Consider the following 17,867-nt stretch of genomic DNA (forward strand, 5'->3'; position numbering starts at 1 on the left):
CAATTTTTTAATTTGATTCATACAGAAAAAATTCTAGTATAAATTTGGTAGAAAGGACGTTTGGTAGAATGGACGTTTGGTAGAATGGACGTTTGGTAGAATGGACGTTTGGTAGAATGGACGTTTGGTAGAATGGACGTTTGGTAGAATGGACGTTTGGTAGAATGGACGTTTGGTAGAATGGACATTTGGTAGAATGGATGTTTGGTAGAAAGGACGTTTGGTAGAACGGACGTTTGGTAGAACGGACGTTTGGTAGAATGGACGTTTGGTAGAATGGACGTTTGGTAGAGCGGACGTTTGGTAGAGCGGACGTTTGGTAGAGCGGACGTTTGGTAGAACGGACGTTTGGTAGAATGGACGTTTGGTAGAACGGACGTTTGGTCGAACGGACGTTTGGTAGAACGGACGTTTGGTAGAACGGACGTTTGGTAGAATGGACGTTTTGGTAGAACTTTTTTTTTGGTAGTTATTTTATTCTGAAAGTCAAGTATCGTACTCACTTCCTCAGTTTTGACACGTGTTCACTAAAAACAAAATGAGTATATATTTTTTCAATATTAATAATAATTATTATTATTTTTGTACATGTCACTGTTTAATGAGACGAAAAAAGGGTAACAAAATCATTAAAATTCTCCTCACTCACCACAAAATATGTTTGTGTATCTTCTCAGACGACAAACACAGCACTCGAGGCCAGATGAGGAAAAAATGGCGTCTCAAAAAGTCTTCCCACCCCGCCTCCTCTTCCTCCCTACATCTTCGCATCCAATCTCTACAGCGGCGTGTAGACTCGCTACTTCACGCCAAAGAAGAGGCCACGCTTTCATCCCGAGAGCTTCAGCGCACCAACCAAAAAATGGCGGCGCAACTCGAATCCCTCGCTGAGAAAGTCAGCAGCGGCAAACAAATGGCACAGGTAACTTTCTTCCTTTAACTTTGGCACCTATCACATATTTATCAGTGAATTGCGCATGGACGATTGGTCTCCTTGTCTCGTTCCGATCAATTTTTTAACAGTAGCGCTGTCACTTCCATTTTACCTTTCTCCGAGCTCGCAAAAAAGTTACTTTTTGGCTTGAACTCCCACTGACCAATGACATTCTTTTAAATAGCATAGTAGATATAATATTTAGATTATTTTTTAAAAAAATGGATTTAAAGAACTGGATTAAAAGCCCTGAATATTAAATTTTTTCTAGATCTAAAACAATGTTTATTTTAGCTTTTTTATATATTATTTTAGATTTTACAAAATGATTTTTGAACTAAAAACTGAAAAAAATGGATTAAAAAATGACAATTATTGATTTAAAAAAGATAAATCAGGAAATATAATATACAGCTATAATCATTTTAATTTGATCCTAAAACATAAAGTCAACACTCATAATTTACTTTCTCGGGCCGCGGAAAATGATGCGGCGGCCCAAATTTAGCCCCCGGGCCGCCACTTTGACACCTTTGACCACCAAGACAGCGTGGATGTTAAACTCCACCCACATTGAGATGGGTCATGACATGCGTAACTCTTAAAATGGCTTAAATACTACTTTTCTGGGCTATTTTGAAAGAAAACATTAGTCTGACAGGCCTTCCAAATATCTTTGGCGTTTTCCAACATGGCCGCCAGAGGAAAGTACCTGATTAGGTGTCAGTACGTCTGCACGTCCAGGGCGCTCTGGCGCTACCGCCAGGCGGACTGGCGGTCACGGGTCGTAGTCCTGACCTTACACTGGCATACACAAATACGCAAACACGGGTTGAGTCAGGGAAGGCATTGTTGTCTTGTTTTCCTTCTCGTACTCTTGCAGTATTAATGTCGCCGCGCCACAAACCGGGTTTTCTTGCCCTCCCTCGCCTGGGAAGGGCGAGAGGCCGACCGACTTTGGGTCCTTTCCAGACGGTGGCGCGTAATTGGCTTAGGAAGTCTCGGCAAGGGGGCGTCATGTGAGGGAGAAACTCCGGGAATTCGGTTGCTTGGAATAGTGGCAATGCCCATCAAGGGTTTTTGGGAACATATTTTGGCCCTTTTTTTGTATATATACACACATATACACATATATACACATTTATACACATTTATACACATCTATACACATTTATACACATTTATACACATTTATACACATTTATACACATTTATACACATATATACCAGTACATACACATATCTACATATATATACATATGTATATACACATATAAACACACATATGCACACGTATACGCATGTATACACACATACACCCATACATACACATTTATACACATATATACACATATAAACACACATATACACACATATACACATGTATACACATTTTTACATATATATACACAAATGTATACACATATATACACCCATATACACATATCTACACATATATACACATGTACACAATATACACAAATATATACATATATATACACACATAAACACACATACACATGTATACACATACATATATATATACACACATATACACATATATACACATATACACACATACATATATACACACATATACTCATATATACACATATATACTCACATATACACATCTACACATATATACACATATACACGCATACATATATACACACATATACACACATATGCTCACATATACTCATATATACACATATACTCATATATACACATATATACTCACATATACACACATATACACATATATACACATATATACTCATATATACACACATAAATACACATATACACACAAACCCATATATACACATATATACATACATATATACTCATATATACACATCTATACACATCTACACATATATACACACATATACACATACATACTTATATATACACATCTATACACATATATACACATATATAAATGTAAAGTAAAAAGTGAAAACTTTTTTTAAAAAATCCTGCTTTCTCCAAATGAGATTGACTTTGAAGAATCGAATCGCTAAAGTTATTTAATGTGGAATAAGAAGCTTATAATAAAAAGAAGCACAGGTGACTGTTCCTGTCATGCATATCATCCACATATAAGATCATTTTCTTAAGCGTGAGGATTACTTTAGTGACGTTATTCGTGTTTTTACCTGCCTTATCTTTTTTTTAAGCGTGGAATGTCTTACCCTCCCCTTTCATGTAAAGTGTGCGGATTATCATTGGATTAAAGCCACCACTGACTGATCCCAAAAAAGGAAGAAAAAAAACTTGCCAGTATTAGTAGAATTTAAATAAAGGTCATTTTTACGAATCTAACTCCCAAAAACTTTGCATCTGAAACCATAGTACTTTTTTCAGATGTTTATTATTTATTGACACACCGAAAAAACATGCAAAATTCAAGAAAAAAAAAAAAATATATATATATATATATATATATATATATATATATATATATATATATATATATATATATATATATATATATATATATATATATATATATATATATATATCTCTCTGTCTCTATCTCTATCTCTATCTCTATCTCTAGATATAGATATAGATATAGATATATATATAGATATAGATATAGATATAGATATAGATATAGATATATATATATATATTTATATTTATATTTAACATTTTGCAGCATTAGCATTCCTACATTGAAGGTATTGGGGCAAGACAATGTATAGATGCACTAATTAATTTAGCATGCTAAGAACCAATAGCTGAAATATAATAATAATATATGTGAGTATTATATATGAGATTTTTTAAATAAAAAAAAGTGTTTTTGTTTAGTTTTTTGTTTATATATAAGTAAAAGTTTTACAACTCACTAATTGTGAGGAAAATAAAGATAAGTGTATGTTTTTTTGTGTAAAGCTTTATAGCTAGCAGCGTGTTTTAGATTCTCCACGAAATAAAGTTTTAACGATATTCATGAAAAATCAGGTTAGTAAAAAAATTGAATAATTTGCTTTCAAATAAGATGACAAACTTTTTAATGACATTCAACGTCTTTATTTCAGAACAAAAGTGGCACTTACTTAATATTCTAGACTTTCAAATGATAAGTTATGCATTACGGTTTTAAAATGTAATGTATTTTTAGGACTATAAGGCGCACCACATTTAAAGGCGCACCTCGATGAATGACACATTTTAATTATTTGTTCATATATAAAGCACACTATTTTATCTGTCTATTTTGGAGAAAATTTAAGACTTAAATGTGCCTTATAGTCGTGAAAATACGGTAATATACATTGTTGTTGTTTTATTTCAAAAACAAACATCGCATTTAAAAAAGTGATTTATGAGGACGCATTAGTGGTTAAATTGGGTCATTATTTTTTTCTATAAAATTACATATCAGCACCAATTAATCCAACAAAATATTTCCTACAAAAAAATGTTCAATCCCGCGTTTTGGTTCCATCTGTTTTCTGGCGCTGGCCATTTTTTTTTTCCAGCATTTGACAGCCAGTCTCGGACACGTGTCTATTTCTGCAATCCGTCCGCCCTTATTTCTCCCGCGACATGATTGACTGTCACTCCGGGCCACGTTTGTCACCACAGGGCCGCTGTCTTTTCCGCCTAATGGGGTGCCGGAGCATCACGCTCCCGTGTCAGTGTCACCAAAAAAAAACACCGGAAACCTAAAACAAGAAGGTTTCTATTAAAAGGTGTCAGCCGGCAAGCAGATATCAATAACTTGGGAGCGAACCTGGGGGATTGTGTGGTTTCAATTGCACATCTTCACGGATTGGGTGTCTTGTTAGGGCCATTAGGCCTTTATCATTTTCATTTGTTTGCGTAAATTTGCTTAAAAGCGTCCAAGTCGATGTTTAGCATCATCAATATGTTGCTAATGTCTTTTCGCGGCATGTTTTCGTTCTCCGGGAATTGGAAATTGAATTTTTTTTAGGGATTTTAGTGACATCTGCATGGCGGAGAGAAAATGTAAGAAGTACTGTTAGCCACAGATGCTAAAATATGATGTAATTTATGTTTAATGTTTTGGTAAGTGGACAAAATAGGTTTTTTTTCTTAAGGAATTGAAATTGGAATTCATTTTAATGAGTTTTTGGGCCATTTGCATTGCGCAAACAAACAAAAAAGTCATATTTTGGGTAAAACTCTGTTAGCCACGGATGCTAACTATTAGCGTTCAAACATAAATATATGTTTAATGTTTTTGTAACGTACAAAATACATTTTTCTTCCTAAGGAATTGAAATTGGCATTCAATTTTTATTAGTTTTTGAGCCACTTGCTTGAGGCAAGCAAACAAAATTTTCATTTTTGGGGTAAAATAGCATTAGCCGTGGATGCTACATATTGCTGTTCAAACATAAATATAATTTAATGTTTTAGAAAGTGGACAAAATTCATTTTTTTTCCTAAGAAATTGAAATTTACATTAATTTTTATGAGTTTTGTTGCAGTCTTCATTGGGCAAACAAACAAAAATGTCATTTTTGGGGTAAAATACCATTAGCCGCGGATGCTAACTATTACCGTTCAAACATAAAATGTACATTTAATGTTTTAGTAAGTGGACAAATTCCATTTTTTTCCCAAAAAAATCCAATTGACATTCATTTTAATGAGTTTTGGAGCCATCTACAATGCAGAAACAAAAACTAAATAGGTTTGGGGTAAAATCCCGTTAGCCAGGATGCTAAAATATGACCCATTTCATGTTTTAGTAACTTATTAGTTACATTTAACTCTAAAGTTTTGCCATTTTTTCCACCCTTCAGAAGCTGTCATCTGAGCTAGCGGGCGCTGAGCAACAAAAGAAGGTTCTGGAGATGGAAGTGGAACAGTGGAGGCAAAGCACTTTCCCCCGCCGTCTGGCCCATTGCTCGTGCCAGGCTTTGGAGGTGGAGGTCAAACAACTGCAGGCCAAAGTCAAGGTCGGTCAACCCGCAGGACACTTCATTAGGCACAGCTCATTCTATCTTGGGAAAAGATTTCTTCATTGGTTGCCGTCTAGTCAACACGGTCACTTTCTTCCATGGCTTCCATAAATTAAACTGAACAACAAAGTAGGGAACGTTAAAAGGACCGAAATCGGGTAAAAAAATTAATATTTGGATGTTTTTGGGTTGTGTTTTTAAGTAGAAACTCGATGGTTATACGTCAATGGCCGTGAAACATGATCACTTTTAATGGCATTAACTGAGATACCATAACAAGTAACAAAATAATCCATAAGTATGATGCTAAAATGGATTTACTATACGCAATTTGATTCATAATTTGATATTTTGTAGGCATACTATTGAAACTAAGTTCAATTCATTCAAGTTTATTCTCTGTATAAGTTCATTATTATACAAAAATCATGGTATTTCTAAATATATATATATTTTTTTTTTTTTATTCTAAGTATAAGTTCATTAGTATAAAAAATGATGGTATTTCTAAATATATATATATACATATATTTATTTTTTTATTCTTAATATAAGTCCATTAGTATAAAAAATGATAGTATTTCTAAATATATATTTTTGTACTTTTTTATATATATTTTTTCATTACTTTATTATCATTATTATATTATTTTTCTATGATCATGTTATATTTTTTATAATTCTAAATATGTATAAAATATATTCAATATTTTTAACCTAATTTTAGTGTTGCACAAAAAATGCTGTTATAACAAAACCCAAAAAATAACAAAAAAAATCAAGTTATTTTATTTTCCAGATTTTTTTGGATTCACCCTTTCATTTTGCTTATAATTTTCCGATATCTTAACTGAAATTGCTCTTTAATCCATCTCTTCCACATCACATGACCACATTCTCCAAACCAGTACACACTCATACTCCCATACAAAAATACACAACTGGGCCAATCCAACCATTCCCACACTGAATTAAAATTCCCATTTTCAAGCGACACCCTTTCTATCATCCACTTTGGAAGACGCACTTCCCTCTTAACCTCTTTTATCCCCCCCCCTACGACCCCCCCACCCCACCCCCTCTGCCACTGTACCTCTAATGAGGAGGCATGCTGCGCCTGACCTGTCATCAAGCGCGTCGCGAGACCAGCAACTCCCCCCACACGTTATCCTGCACGTTAGCTCAATGTTAACGCACACTCAAATGCACATGCTGGCAACGTATGCCTTACCCTCCTGTCTCCCTCCCCCCCCCAACCAGAGTACAAGTGCAGAGGTCACCAGGCAGGTGGCGGCTAACAAAGACCTTCGAGGACAAGTTCGTACCAAAGAAGAAAAACTACGAGAAGTCCAGGACAAGTTAGTCTATTCTTTCTTTTTCTTTGTCTCTCGGTATCAAATTCTGCCACCAAAACGATTCCCCTCAATCCGTAACTCCCCTCCATCGCTCCTATCTGCAGTGTTTGATTCCACCAAGTGGTAGGACATGGGTATTTACTACTTAGAAATACAAATATATAAATATAATGCTGAGAAATGGGTTAGATGAGTTTTTTATAGATTAAAGTGGGAATTTGTGGGAGTTTAGTATGATTCAAATGAGATAATTATGGGTGTTAGTTGCAATTTTTGGGGGCAGTTTTTGCCATGAGAGAAAAATAAAGAATATGTTTTATATATTTAAAGGTATTTGTAAAATAGGACTCAAAAATGGCATATGCTAATGCTAATATGCTAATATGATTTGATTTTTTTGGGGAGAAATATAGTCTAATAAAAACATAACATAATAAGGGGTGGCTTTCAGAGTGAAAAAAATAAAATTAAATAAAAAATATATATATACTTGAGTTTAAATGTATATACCAATTTATACTCAATTATATAAGTATATTTTCATTGAATTTTATTGTATTTTATTTTTTTTTAAAGTTTGAACACCAAATTTTGTTGTTTTTTATGAAAAAGTCGTGAAAATATGGTAATATTTGAAATAAATAGTACATTTAATTAGTGTTTAAATGTATTTTTAACATAATTATTTGTACAAAAATAATTATTACCTCTCAAAATTTAAATATATTACATTTCATCATCTGTTATTTACATTCTTAACAAATATGATAAATGTTCCCTTTCATTTTGCATAATAATTTAATTGACTTAAAATAAAATAATACTGTAGTGTAGTAGTAGTACTTAAGTAGTGTGTGTATATTTATATACATATATATGTCACATTAAGGGCTTCTTAATGATATGAAATTATGTTTTATTTTCAATATAGCTGTCAAAACATTAAGATTAATTGACCCAAAAAATAATTAAAAAAAACCCATATACGATTAAAATTGTATTGTTTAGTTTCAATTCACCATGTGATACATTATTATTTTTTTGTGGCTGTCAACGTTGCCGCCGCCGTCACACCCGAACGCGAGTGTCCGAAGGAATTAGCGGGTGGCCGCGTGGGCGTCCACTCAGCGTCTCACGTCGCGCCGCTCTTGTTTATGTGGGTAGCCGCCGCGTAGCGCCGATCAAAGCGGCGCTCCGATCGATGGCGTGCCGCAGGAGGCGGCGTTTTGGCCCGTGACACTCCAACCCACGCAACATCGCTCTTTGCCCGTCCGCCGCCAGCTCTAACCAGTTAGACGACACCCGATGGGCTTGCTACTTTTTAACGTTTCCCGTAAACAATCTTTGTCACCGGTTGTTTACATTTTTTGCATAGCAACAAAAAGCAGAAACCGCCGCTAACGAAATACAATTAACGAAATGCAAAGTTGTTAAACGCAAAAACTATTCCCAGACCGTCCTTTGCTAATCTAATTATTGTTTATATTGACAGGAATATTCGTTTGCTATTTGTTAGCTCGTCAGTCAACGTTTCCCACAGCATTTTATAAGCCTGGTGGGCCATCAGGCTAAAACGTTGTTACAAAAAATGCACATTTTAACTGCATTTGGTGATACAGTTGAAAGCAAAATTGTTTTATAATTTGAGTTTTCTGCCTGTTTATTATAAACCTGGTGGGCCATCAGGCTTAAACGACGCTATAAAAAAAATACACATTTTAATGGCATCTAGTGATATGGTTAAAAACGGCATGGTGATATAATTTTTGTTTTCTGCCAGTGTTTTATAAACCTGGCGGGCTGTCAGGCAAAAATATAGTGTTAAAATAAAATACACATTTTAACTGCATTTACTGATACAGTTGAAAGCATAAAAGTGATATAATTTTAGTTTTCTGCCTGTGTATTATAAACCTGGTGGTCCATCAGCCCAAAACATCTTTTAAAAAAAATAAAATACCCATTTTAACTGTATTTACTGATACAGTTGAAAGCGGAATGATACAATTTTAGTATTCTGCCATTGTATTATAAACCTGGTGGTCCATCAGCCAAAAACATCGTTTTAAAAAAAATACACATTTTAACTGCATTTACTGACAGTTAAAAGCAGAATTATATAATTTTAGTATTCTGCCATTGTATTATAAACCTGGTGGTCCATCAGCCAAAAACATCTTTTTAAAATAAAATACACATTTTAACTGCATTTACTGACACAGTTAAACGCAGAATTATATAATTTTAGTATTCTGCCATTGTATTATAAACCTGGTGGGCCATCAGCCAAAAACTTTAAAATGAAATACACATTTTAACTGCATCTAGAAAGCAAAATTGTTATATAATTTGAGTTTTCGGCCTGTTTATTATAAACCTGGCGGGCCATCATGCAAAAACAATGCTATAAAAAAACACACATTATAACTGCATTAAACCAAATTCCTTCTATTCTATTTATTCAAAACCTTTTCCAAGTCAATACATTTGTACTATCGAACCCGGAACCTTCCATTTACTTGACAATACAACTAACCACAAAACCCCCAACACCAAAAAATCCCTCAAACATCGACCAATATCTCTCCAAGTTCCTTTTATCTTCACCCGTCCATAATTAACGCCCAAAAAATCACAGCGTCCAATCACAGACGGACCCTAACCTCAGATACTAACACCATCTCTCCAAAAAAAAACGCATTTGTACCCCAGTACACAGTCGGACCCCGCTTCCCAGAATGAAAGCCCGAGTCTAGACACTTCTAAAATATACATTTCGTGTACAGGGACCGGCGCCGCTTCGACCCAGTAAAAAAAAAACGAAAAAAATCAAGAATTTCAAAGTACACCGCCATGTCCTCCGTCAATATCCGGCTTGGCGGTGTTGCTTTATTTATGAAGATGGCGCTTTCATCTCGGAACGGCGTTGTCTATCAGCCACAGTGGAGTGTCCGTTACGTTTCTTAACGGTGTTGCCCGTTGTTATCATTACAATACGAGCATGTTTGATGAACAATATTGCCGCAACAAGCGTCAGAACAAAGGGAACAAACGTGGTTAGTGATCAGAGCGGTAGTTTTCTCGCTAACGCTCATAAATACAGATCACACGCCGGAGACAAGCGCCGCGCGTACATCCCTCATTCTTTTTCATTGGCTATTCTTTTTGGGCCTGCGAGAAGGGCACATCTAAAATAAATGTTGTCCGTCTAATTGCCATTAGCGTCCGGGTAGTGAGGGGTCTACAGGGGGTCCTCCTTCATGTGTAAGTCAACACTAGAACGTCCGTCAACTGAAAGCTTCAATATGGCGTTTTTTTATTAATGGGGTAATCTGAGGGGAGTTTTGGCGACATTTACTTGGTTTGTTTGTTTTGTGGTTGATAGTAAAGTGTGTTGTAGGATAGGTTGTTGTTTTTGGGGGGGTATGCTGTTATGGGGTTTGGGGAAGGACAAGAAAAATGTTGTGTTTACTTTGAAATTTTGACAGGCAGATGTCATGGAGAATTTTAGTTAGGGTTGAGATTTTTGGGGGATTTTTTTTTTATGAAAGTTTGTTTGGTGGGATAACAGTAAATGGTGCCGTATTCTGGTAATTGGTTATAGTGGTATTAGTGGTGGTGGTAGTATTAGTGGTGGCAGTATTGGTGGTGGTGGTAGTAGTAGTAGTGGTGGTAATAGTAGTGTTAGTGGTAATAGTAGTAGTGGTGATAGTGGAAATAGTAGTAGTAGTAGTGATAGTGGTAATAGTAGTAGTAGTGATAGTGGTAATAGTACTAGTAGTGATAGTGGTAATAGTAGTAGTATTAGTGGTAATAGTAGTAGTATTAGTGGTAATAGTAGTAGTATTAGTGGTAATAGTAGTAGTATTAGTGGTAATAGTAGTAGTATTAGTATTAGTGGTAGTAGTAGTAGTAGTAGTATTAGTGGTAATAGTAGTAGTATTAGTATTAGTGGTAGTAGTAGTAGTAGTAGTATTAGTGGTAATAGTAGTAGTATTAGTATTATTGGTAGTACTGGAAGTAGTAGTATTAGTATTATTGGTAGTACTTGAAGTAGTAGTATTAGTATTAATGGTAGTACTGGTAGTAGTAGTATTAATGGCAGTACTGGTAGTAGTACTAGTATTAATGGTAGTACTGGTAGTAGTAGTATTAGTATTAATGGCAGTACTGGTAGTAGTAGTATTAGTAGTAATGGTAGTAGTAGTATTAGTAGTAATGGTAGTACTGGTATTATTAGTATTGGTGGTGCTACTGCTCGTAGTAGTATTAGTGGCAGTACTGGTAGTAGTAGAGTTGGTGATAGTAGTAAACACTAGGTGATACACCCACATTAGACAGACACATCCACCCAAAAGGTGACCGTTTCCCATTGAGTCATCCGCCTTCTGCCGGAATACCACAAGGCCCAAAACCAAACGCGCCACTCGAGACGGCTAATTGAAAGGAGAAGGCGGCATCCCAAATTCAACAGCCGTCGCAGAGGCGTCTGAAGGGGGGGGGGGGGGTTATTGTAGGCAAACAAGTATTTTCTGTCATGGGCGTTAAGACCGCCCGTCGATGAGTCCTTGCGCGTTTGACTGCCGCGGCTGTGATCGTAATTTAAACATTTACATTCATTGATTAGCGGCTGCCAAGCCGTGTCGCTGCCGATTCAAAATGCCGTTTGTCAAGGGGAAGTGGCGCGGGGACGGGGGGGTCTTTTACGCCGTCACCCTTCCTGTTCCTCGACACTGCGCTTGATTTAATATGAGTCTGTTGGGAGGCATCTTTAATTCAACACCTCTACGTAGCGGCGTATTTAGTTGTCATAATGAGCTGTCACGCACGCCGCCATACGCGGGGACTCGTGGCTGCCAGCCTCTTTTGCTGCTGCGTCTTTGTCTCCGCTGTCAAGGTTAGAATGTTTTGGGGTTCTTTTACCACCCCCCCCCCCCCAAACATTTACACTGTGTGTCATGAATATTCATTATCGTCATCATAGTAGTAGGAGTGGTTGTAGTAGTAGCAGAGGTAGTAGTAGTAGCAGAGGTAGTAGTAGTAGCAGAGGTAGTAGCAGTAGTAGCAGAGGTAGTAGTAGTAGTAGTAGCAGAGGTAGTAAGAGTTGTAGTAGTAGTAGCTGAAGTAGTAAGAGTTGTAGTAGTAGTAGTAGAGGTAGGAAAAGTAGTAGTAGTAGTAGTAGTAGTAGCTGAGGTAGTAAGAGTTGTAGTAGTAGTAGCAGAGGTAGGAAAAGTAGTAGTAGTAGTAGTAGTAGCAGCAGAGGTAGTAAGAGTTGTAGCAGTAGTGTTAGTAGTAGTATTAGTGGTAGTAGTATTAGTAGTGGTAGTAGTAGTAGTATTAGTGGTAGTAGTATTAGTGGCAGTAGTAGTGGTATTAGTGGTCGTAGTAGAAGTATTAGTGGTAGTAGTAGAAGTATTAGTGGTAGTCGTGGTAGTGCTAATAGTAGTAGTTGTAGTGGTAGTAGTAGTATCAGTGGTACTCGTATTATTGATGGTAGTAGTAGTAGTAGTAGTATTAGTGATAGTAGTGGTAGTGCTAGTAGTAGTAGTAGTAGTAGTATTAGTGATAGTAGTGGTAGTGCTAGCAGTAGTATTAGTGATATTAGTGGTAGTGCTAGTTGTAGTAGTGGTGATAGTAGTGGTAGTGCTAGTAGTAGTAGTGGTGATACTAGTGGTTGTAGTAGTAGTGGTGATAGTAGTGGTTGTAGTAGTAGTGGTTGTTGTGGTTGTAATAGTAGTAGTAGTAGTAAATTGAAAAAGAACTAGTTTGTTCTATTTATTTTTCTTACTTATTCTGTGCGTTTAACTTCCCTTTTGTGACATTTGTGCAGAGCGAGCCAAGGCGAGCGGGACGTTAGCGCCAAGCGGCAGCTGCTGGACGACATGAAGACCAGGCTCAAATTGGCACTGGAGTCAGAGAAAAGTTACCGCGGACAGCTGGAGGATCTGGAAAAGAAGGTATACCCGCCCGCCTGTACGCCTTCACGCCCACCTTACCAACGCTCAAATGGCACGTAGAGGAATCAAAGGATTTTGCCGTCCTTTGATCAAATCTGCCTTTGAGATGAACCGCATTTGTTTTCTGGTCAGCATTGACCGTCAGGTCATGTCTTCTAATAGTGAATGTCAAATTATCACAAAAGTCTGAAAATGGTCTTTAACCACGACTAAATATTTGGCATAATGGCCGTTGTCAAGGTCTGGCTTGCAGTCAAATCGGTCATTTGAACGCCGTTTGAACGCCGTCCACCATTTTTGCCCTCCCAGGTTAAGTGTTTATCAGATGAAGCTTCTAATAGAAAGGCCTTCATCGAGTCTCTGAAGCGGAGATTGAACGTGGCAACCGACGAGAAGAACCGGCACGAAGCGTCCTGTACTCGACTCAAGGATGAACTGGAAAAAAAGGTTGGGGATGTTTTGATTTTGGTTTAAAGTCCTGATTTTGTTTTGGGGTTGTTTTTGTGTGCCTGTTTTGTACATTAAAATTGTGTATGTATATGTACATGAACATGGATATGGATACACATATATACACATGTATACACATGTATACACATGGATACACAATACATACACAATATATTCACATATATACACATACACATATTTACACATATATACACTTATATACACATATATACACACATACACATATATACAGATACATACACATTTGTACACATGTATACACATGTATACACATGGATACACAATACATACACAATATATTCACATATATACACATACACATATTTACACATATATACACTTATATACACATATACACACATATACACATATACAGATACATACACATTTATACACATATATACATATATATACACATATATACACAAATATACACAATATATACACAAATATAAACATATATACACATATATACACAAATATACACAATATATACACACATATAAACATATATACATATATGCACTTATATACACATGTATACACATATATATACATATATGCATATATATATACACATATATGCACATATATACACATATACACACATATACACATATATACCCATATATGCACATATATACACATATATACACATATACACACATATATACAGATACATACACATTTATACACATATATACATATATGTACACATTTATAAAAAAAATTACACAAATATACACAATATATACACAAATATAAACATATATAAACATATATAAACATATATACACATATATACACAATATATACACAATATATACACATATATACACATATATGCACATATATGCACATATATTCACGTGTATACTCATGTATACACATACAAACACATACACATATACGTACACATATACATACACACGCATACATTCACATATGCATACACCGACGAAACACCATGCGTATTGTTTGGCCGATTTCAATCCTTCCTTTTTTTTCTTCCCCTGGCTGACCATCTATTCTCCCGTACACAGGAGCATCGCATCGAAGCCCTCCAGGCCCGCGTGGGAGCCGGCGAGCGCGCTTCGGCCGCTCTGGAGCAGAGCGCCGCCGAGGAAACGGAGCGGCTGACCCGACAGCACTCCCGAGCGTTGGATGGCCTTCAGAGGCGGCTCGGGCAGGCCTCTTCCCAGCTGGAGCAGCTTCACTCCCTCATCAAGGTACTCGGTCCCAATAGGTCACCTTTGATCGAAAACCAGGGAAGACCAATCGGCTATTTCGCCAACCCAAATCAACAAATTCCAAGATGGGTGTCATTATGCATGTTTTTCATGGTTAGACAGAGATAAAGGTCACGTAGGCCGGACTATTTTAGATATAATATTTACCTTATTTTCACGACTATAAGGCGCACTGCTTTATAACCACACCCCCAATGAATGACATTTTTTCCATATATAAGGCGCACTGTATTATAAGGCGCAATGTATTATAAGGTGCACTGTCAATTTTGGAGAAAATATAAGACTTTTAAGTGCGCCTTATAGTAGTGAAAATACGGTAATTGCTATTGACTTCCAGGTATGAAGCACTCACTCACTACTTTACAGTCACCTCTAGAGCCAGCCATTGTTGATGTTTTGGATTTTTTTGTGTAAAATCTTGCAGTGGGGGAGGAGCTATATCATGGAAGATTTTGTATACTAACATGCATATTTAACAGTATTGTTTCAGTTCAGGCGTTTGTGTTTTTTTAATATCCGACAGTGGTAGTTTTTGGTTTTTGGCTGTTTTTTCCATATATAAGGCGCACTGGATTATAAGGCGCACTGGATTATAAGGCGCACTGTCTATTTTGGAGAAAATTTAAGACTTTTAAGTGCGCCTTATAGTCATGAAAATACGTTAGTTTTAAAAAAAAAAGAACCATTTTGTTCTTTTTAAATCTACTAAGAAATAAAACACAAGAATAAGGGACACCATAAAAAAACCTACGTTTTAAATTAAACCACCAAAACATCACAACCTCCAAATCCTTAAACCCGAACCCAAATCCAAAAACAAGGTACAAAAAACCCAACTCTATTTCAACCCCAATCCGACTCTTAATCAATAACAAGGACAACAGTGCAAAACTTACAGCCTCTATAAAAAGGACAATAATGTAAAACTTACTGCACACAGGCGACTTACATATATTTTTTAAACAGTTTTAACCACCCTAAGGCAAGTGCAAGGGCCAAAAGGGTCTTCTGGCCCATAGTACACATAAAAAAAAAAAAAAATCCTGCATACACATTGGTTAACAACAGGCTCATAAAGACAGCCAGACAACAAACATACACACACAACCACACACACTCGCACAATCCCCTCCAGTTGTGATCGATACACGACAAGAGTAAATCTCCTCCGGACGTAAGGCAACCCAATCAAAGGGGGCTGGTGGTTCTTATAGGGGGGATCACAAGAGCCAGGGGCAGACAAACAATCATGTGAAATCCTCAACACAACAACAACAACGATACTAAAGCTAAGCCCCGCCCTAACTAACCCCGCCCAGCCCGAGGTGATGGGAAATTGGAGGGAAGGTGGAAAGTCAACATCGAGCGGATATCGATACGTCTTGAGCTTCCGTGAGTTTAAATTGTGCTTCTTTTGTTGGGGAAAGATATAAGTGTGTCAAATGGAGACGTCGTGTTGGGGATCAATCACCCCCGGTGTGATGCTGTTGACGGGGATAGGCGTCTTTTGGATTGTAAATGGGTGGGATTTTGCAGTTTAAAAAGATTTGGGTGTTTAAGATTTTGGCTGGTGAAAGTACGTGTGTCAAAGTGAGGGGCGGGGGCTGACGGATCATTTTGTGTGGTCCGGGAAAGTAAATTATGAGTGCTGAGTTTCTGTTTTAGGGTGTAATTTAAATGAAGAGTATAGATGTATATTAAGTTTCCTGATTTTTAGCCCCTTTTAAATCAATAATTGCAGATTTTTATCATTTTTTTCTGTGTTTTTAGTTAAAAAAATATTTTGTAAAATCTAAAAATATATTTAAAAAATGCTAAAATAAACATTGTTTTCGATCTATAAAAAACTTAATATTCAAGGCTTTAAATCCAGTTCTTTAAATTAATAATTGTATCTTTTTAAACAATTTTTCTGTGTTTTTAGTTCAAAAATAATTTCGTAAAATCTAAAAAATATATTAAAACAAACCTAAAATAAACATTGTTTTACATATGTAAAAAACTGAATATTCAGGGCTTTAAATCCAGTTCTTTAAATTAATAATTGTATTTTTTTTAAACAATTTTTCTGTGTTTTTAGTTCAAAAATATTTTCGTAAAATCTAAAAAATATATTAAAAAAAACCTAAAATAAACATTGTTTTACATCTATAAAAACTGAATATTCAGGGCTTTTAATGAATAATTGTATTTTTTTTAATCATTTTTTGTGTTTTTAGTTCAAAAATCTTTTCGTAAAATCCAAAAATATATTAAAAAAAACTAAAATAAACATCGTTTTACATCTACAAAAAAACTGAATATTCCGGCCTTTAATCCAGTTCATTTAATCCATTTATTAAAAAAAAAATCCAAATATTATATCTAAAATAGTCCAAGTTGACATTTAAAGCTGCCCACAAACTAACCCTAGTCTGACACCCCTAATATAACCCCTTAATTCATTGAGTTCCAACTACGGCTTATATGCGAGAGAAAAAACATTATATCCCATTCCAAACCTCACTATCATCCAACACCTAAAAAAATGCACACCTAAAAAAAAAAAACCCTTCCATTTTCTTCCCCACCATCCGTCACCCCTCCACAAGTTTTTGTTTATTTGTTTACCCACGCCGTCCGTCCCCGGCCCGCCTCGCCTCGCCCCGTCTATTCCGAGGTCAGTTCTCCGGCAGTCTTGCATGGGGAACGATCCGGAAGATGATTGCCTCGATCAATAAGACCAAAATGAAACAAAAGGGATTTTGCTTTATTGAGCGGTTGGCGTACAGTGGCGGTGGTTTTTTAACGTTTAATTGTCTCTCTGTATTTAGCGCGCCCATTTAGCGCCCCGACACTGCGCGCCGTCCCGGGGTTCGACACTCGCCTCGCCTCAGCCGGCCGCCCGGGCGCCATTTTCCGCCAGACTCTGGCTGGTTGAATTATTAAGCGTGTTATGCTACCCC

At 36.3% G+C, this 17,867-nt stretch overlaps 1 protein-coding gene across 1 annotated transcript in view; it reads left to right on the top strand.

Annotated features, from left to right (window-relative positions):
- cntln (centlein, centrosomal protein) overlaps positions 1-17,867 on the top strand; it is a 33,579-nt gene that overhangs the window by 1,901 nt on the left and 13,811 nt on the right. Inside the window, exons 3-8 of the mRNA XM_077719144.1 lie at positions 678-922; positions 5,728-5,883; positions 7,147-7,244; positions 13,072-13,198; positions 13,508-13,645; positions 14,713-14,898. Of these exons, the coding sequence (XP_077575270.1) occupies positions 678-922; positions 5,728-5,883; positions 7,147-7,244; positions 13,072-13,198; positions 13,508-13,645; positions 14,713-14,898 (950 nt within the window). The remainder of the gene's footprint in view (positions 1-677; positions 923-5,727; positions 5,884-7,146; positions 7,245-13,071; positions 13,199-13,507; positions 13,646-14,712; positions 14,899-17,867) is intronic.

This window comes from Stigmatopora nigra, chromosome 6, assembly GCF_051989575.1.
Source record: "Stigmatopora nigra isolate UIUO_SnigA chromosome 6, RoL_Snig_1.1, whole genome shotgun sequence".
NCBI lineage: Eukaryota > Metazoa > Chordata > Actinopteri > Syngnathiformes > Syngnathidae > Stigmatopora > Stigmatopora nigra.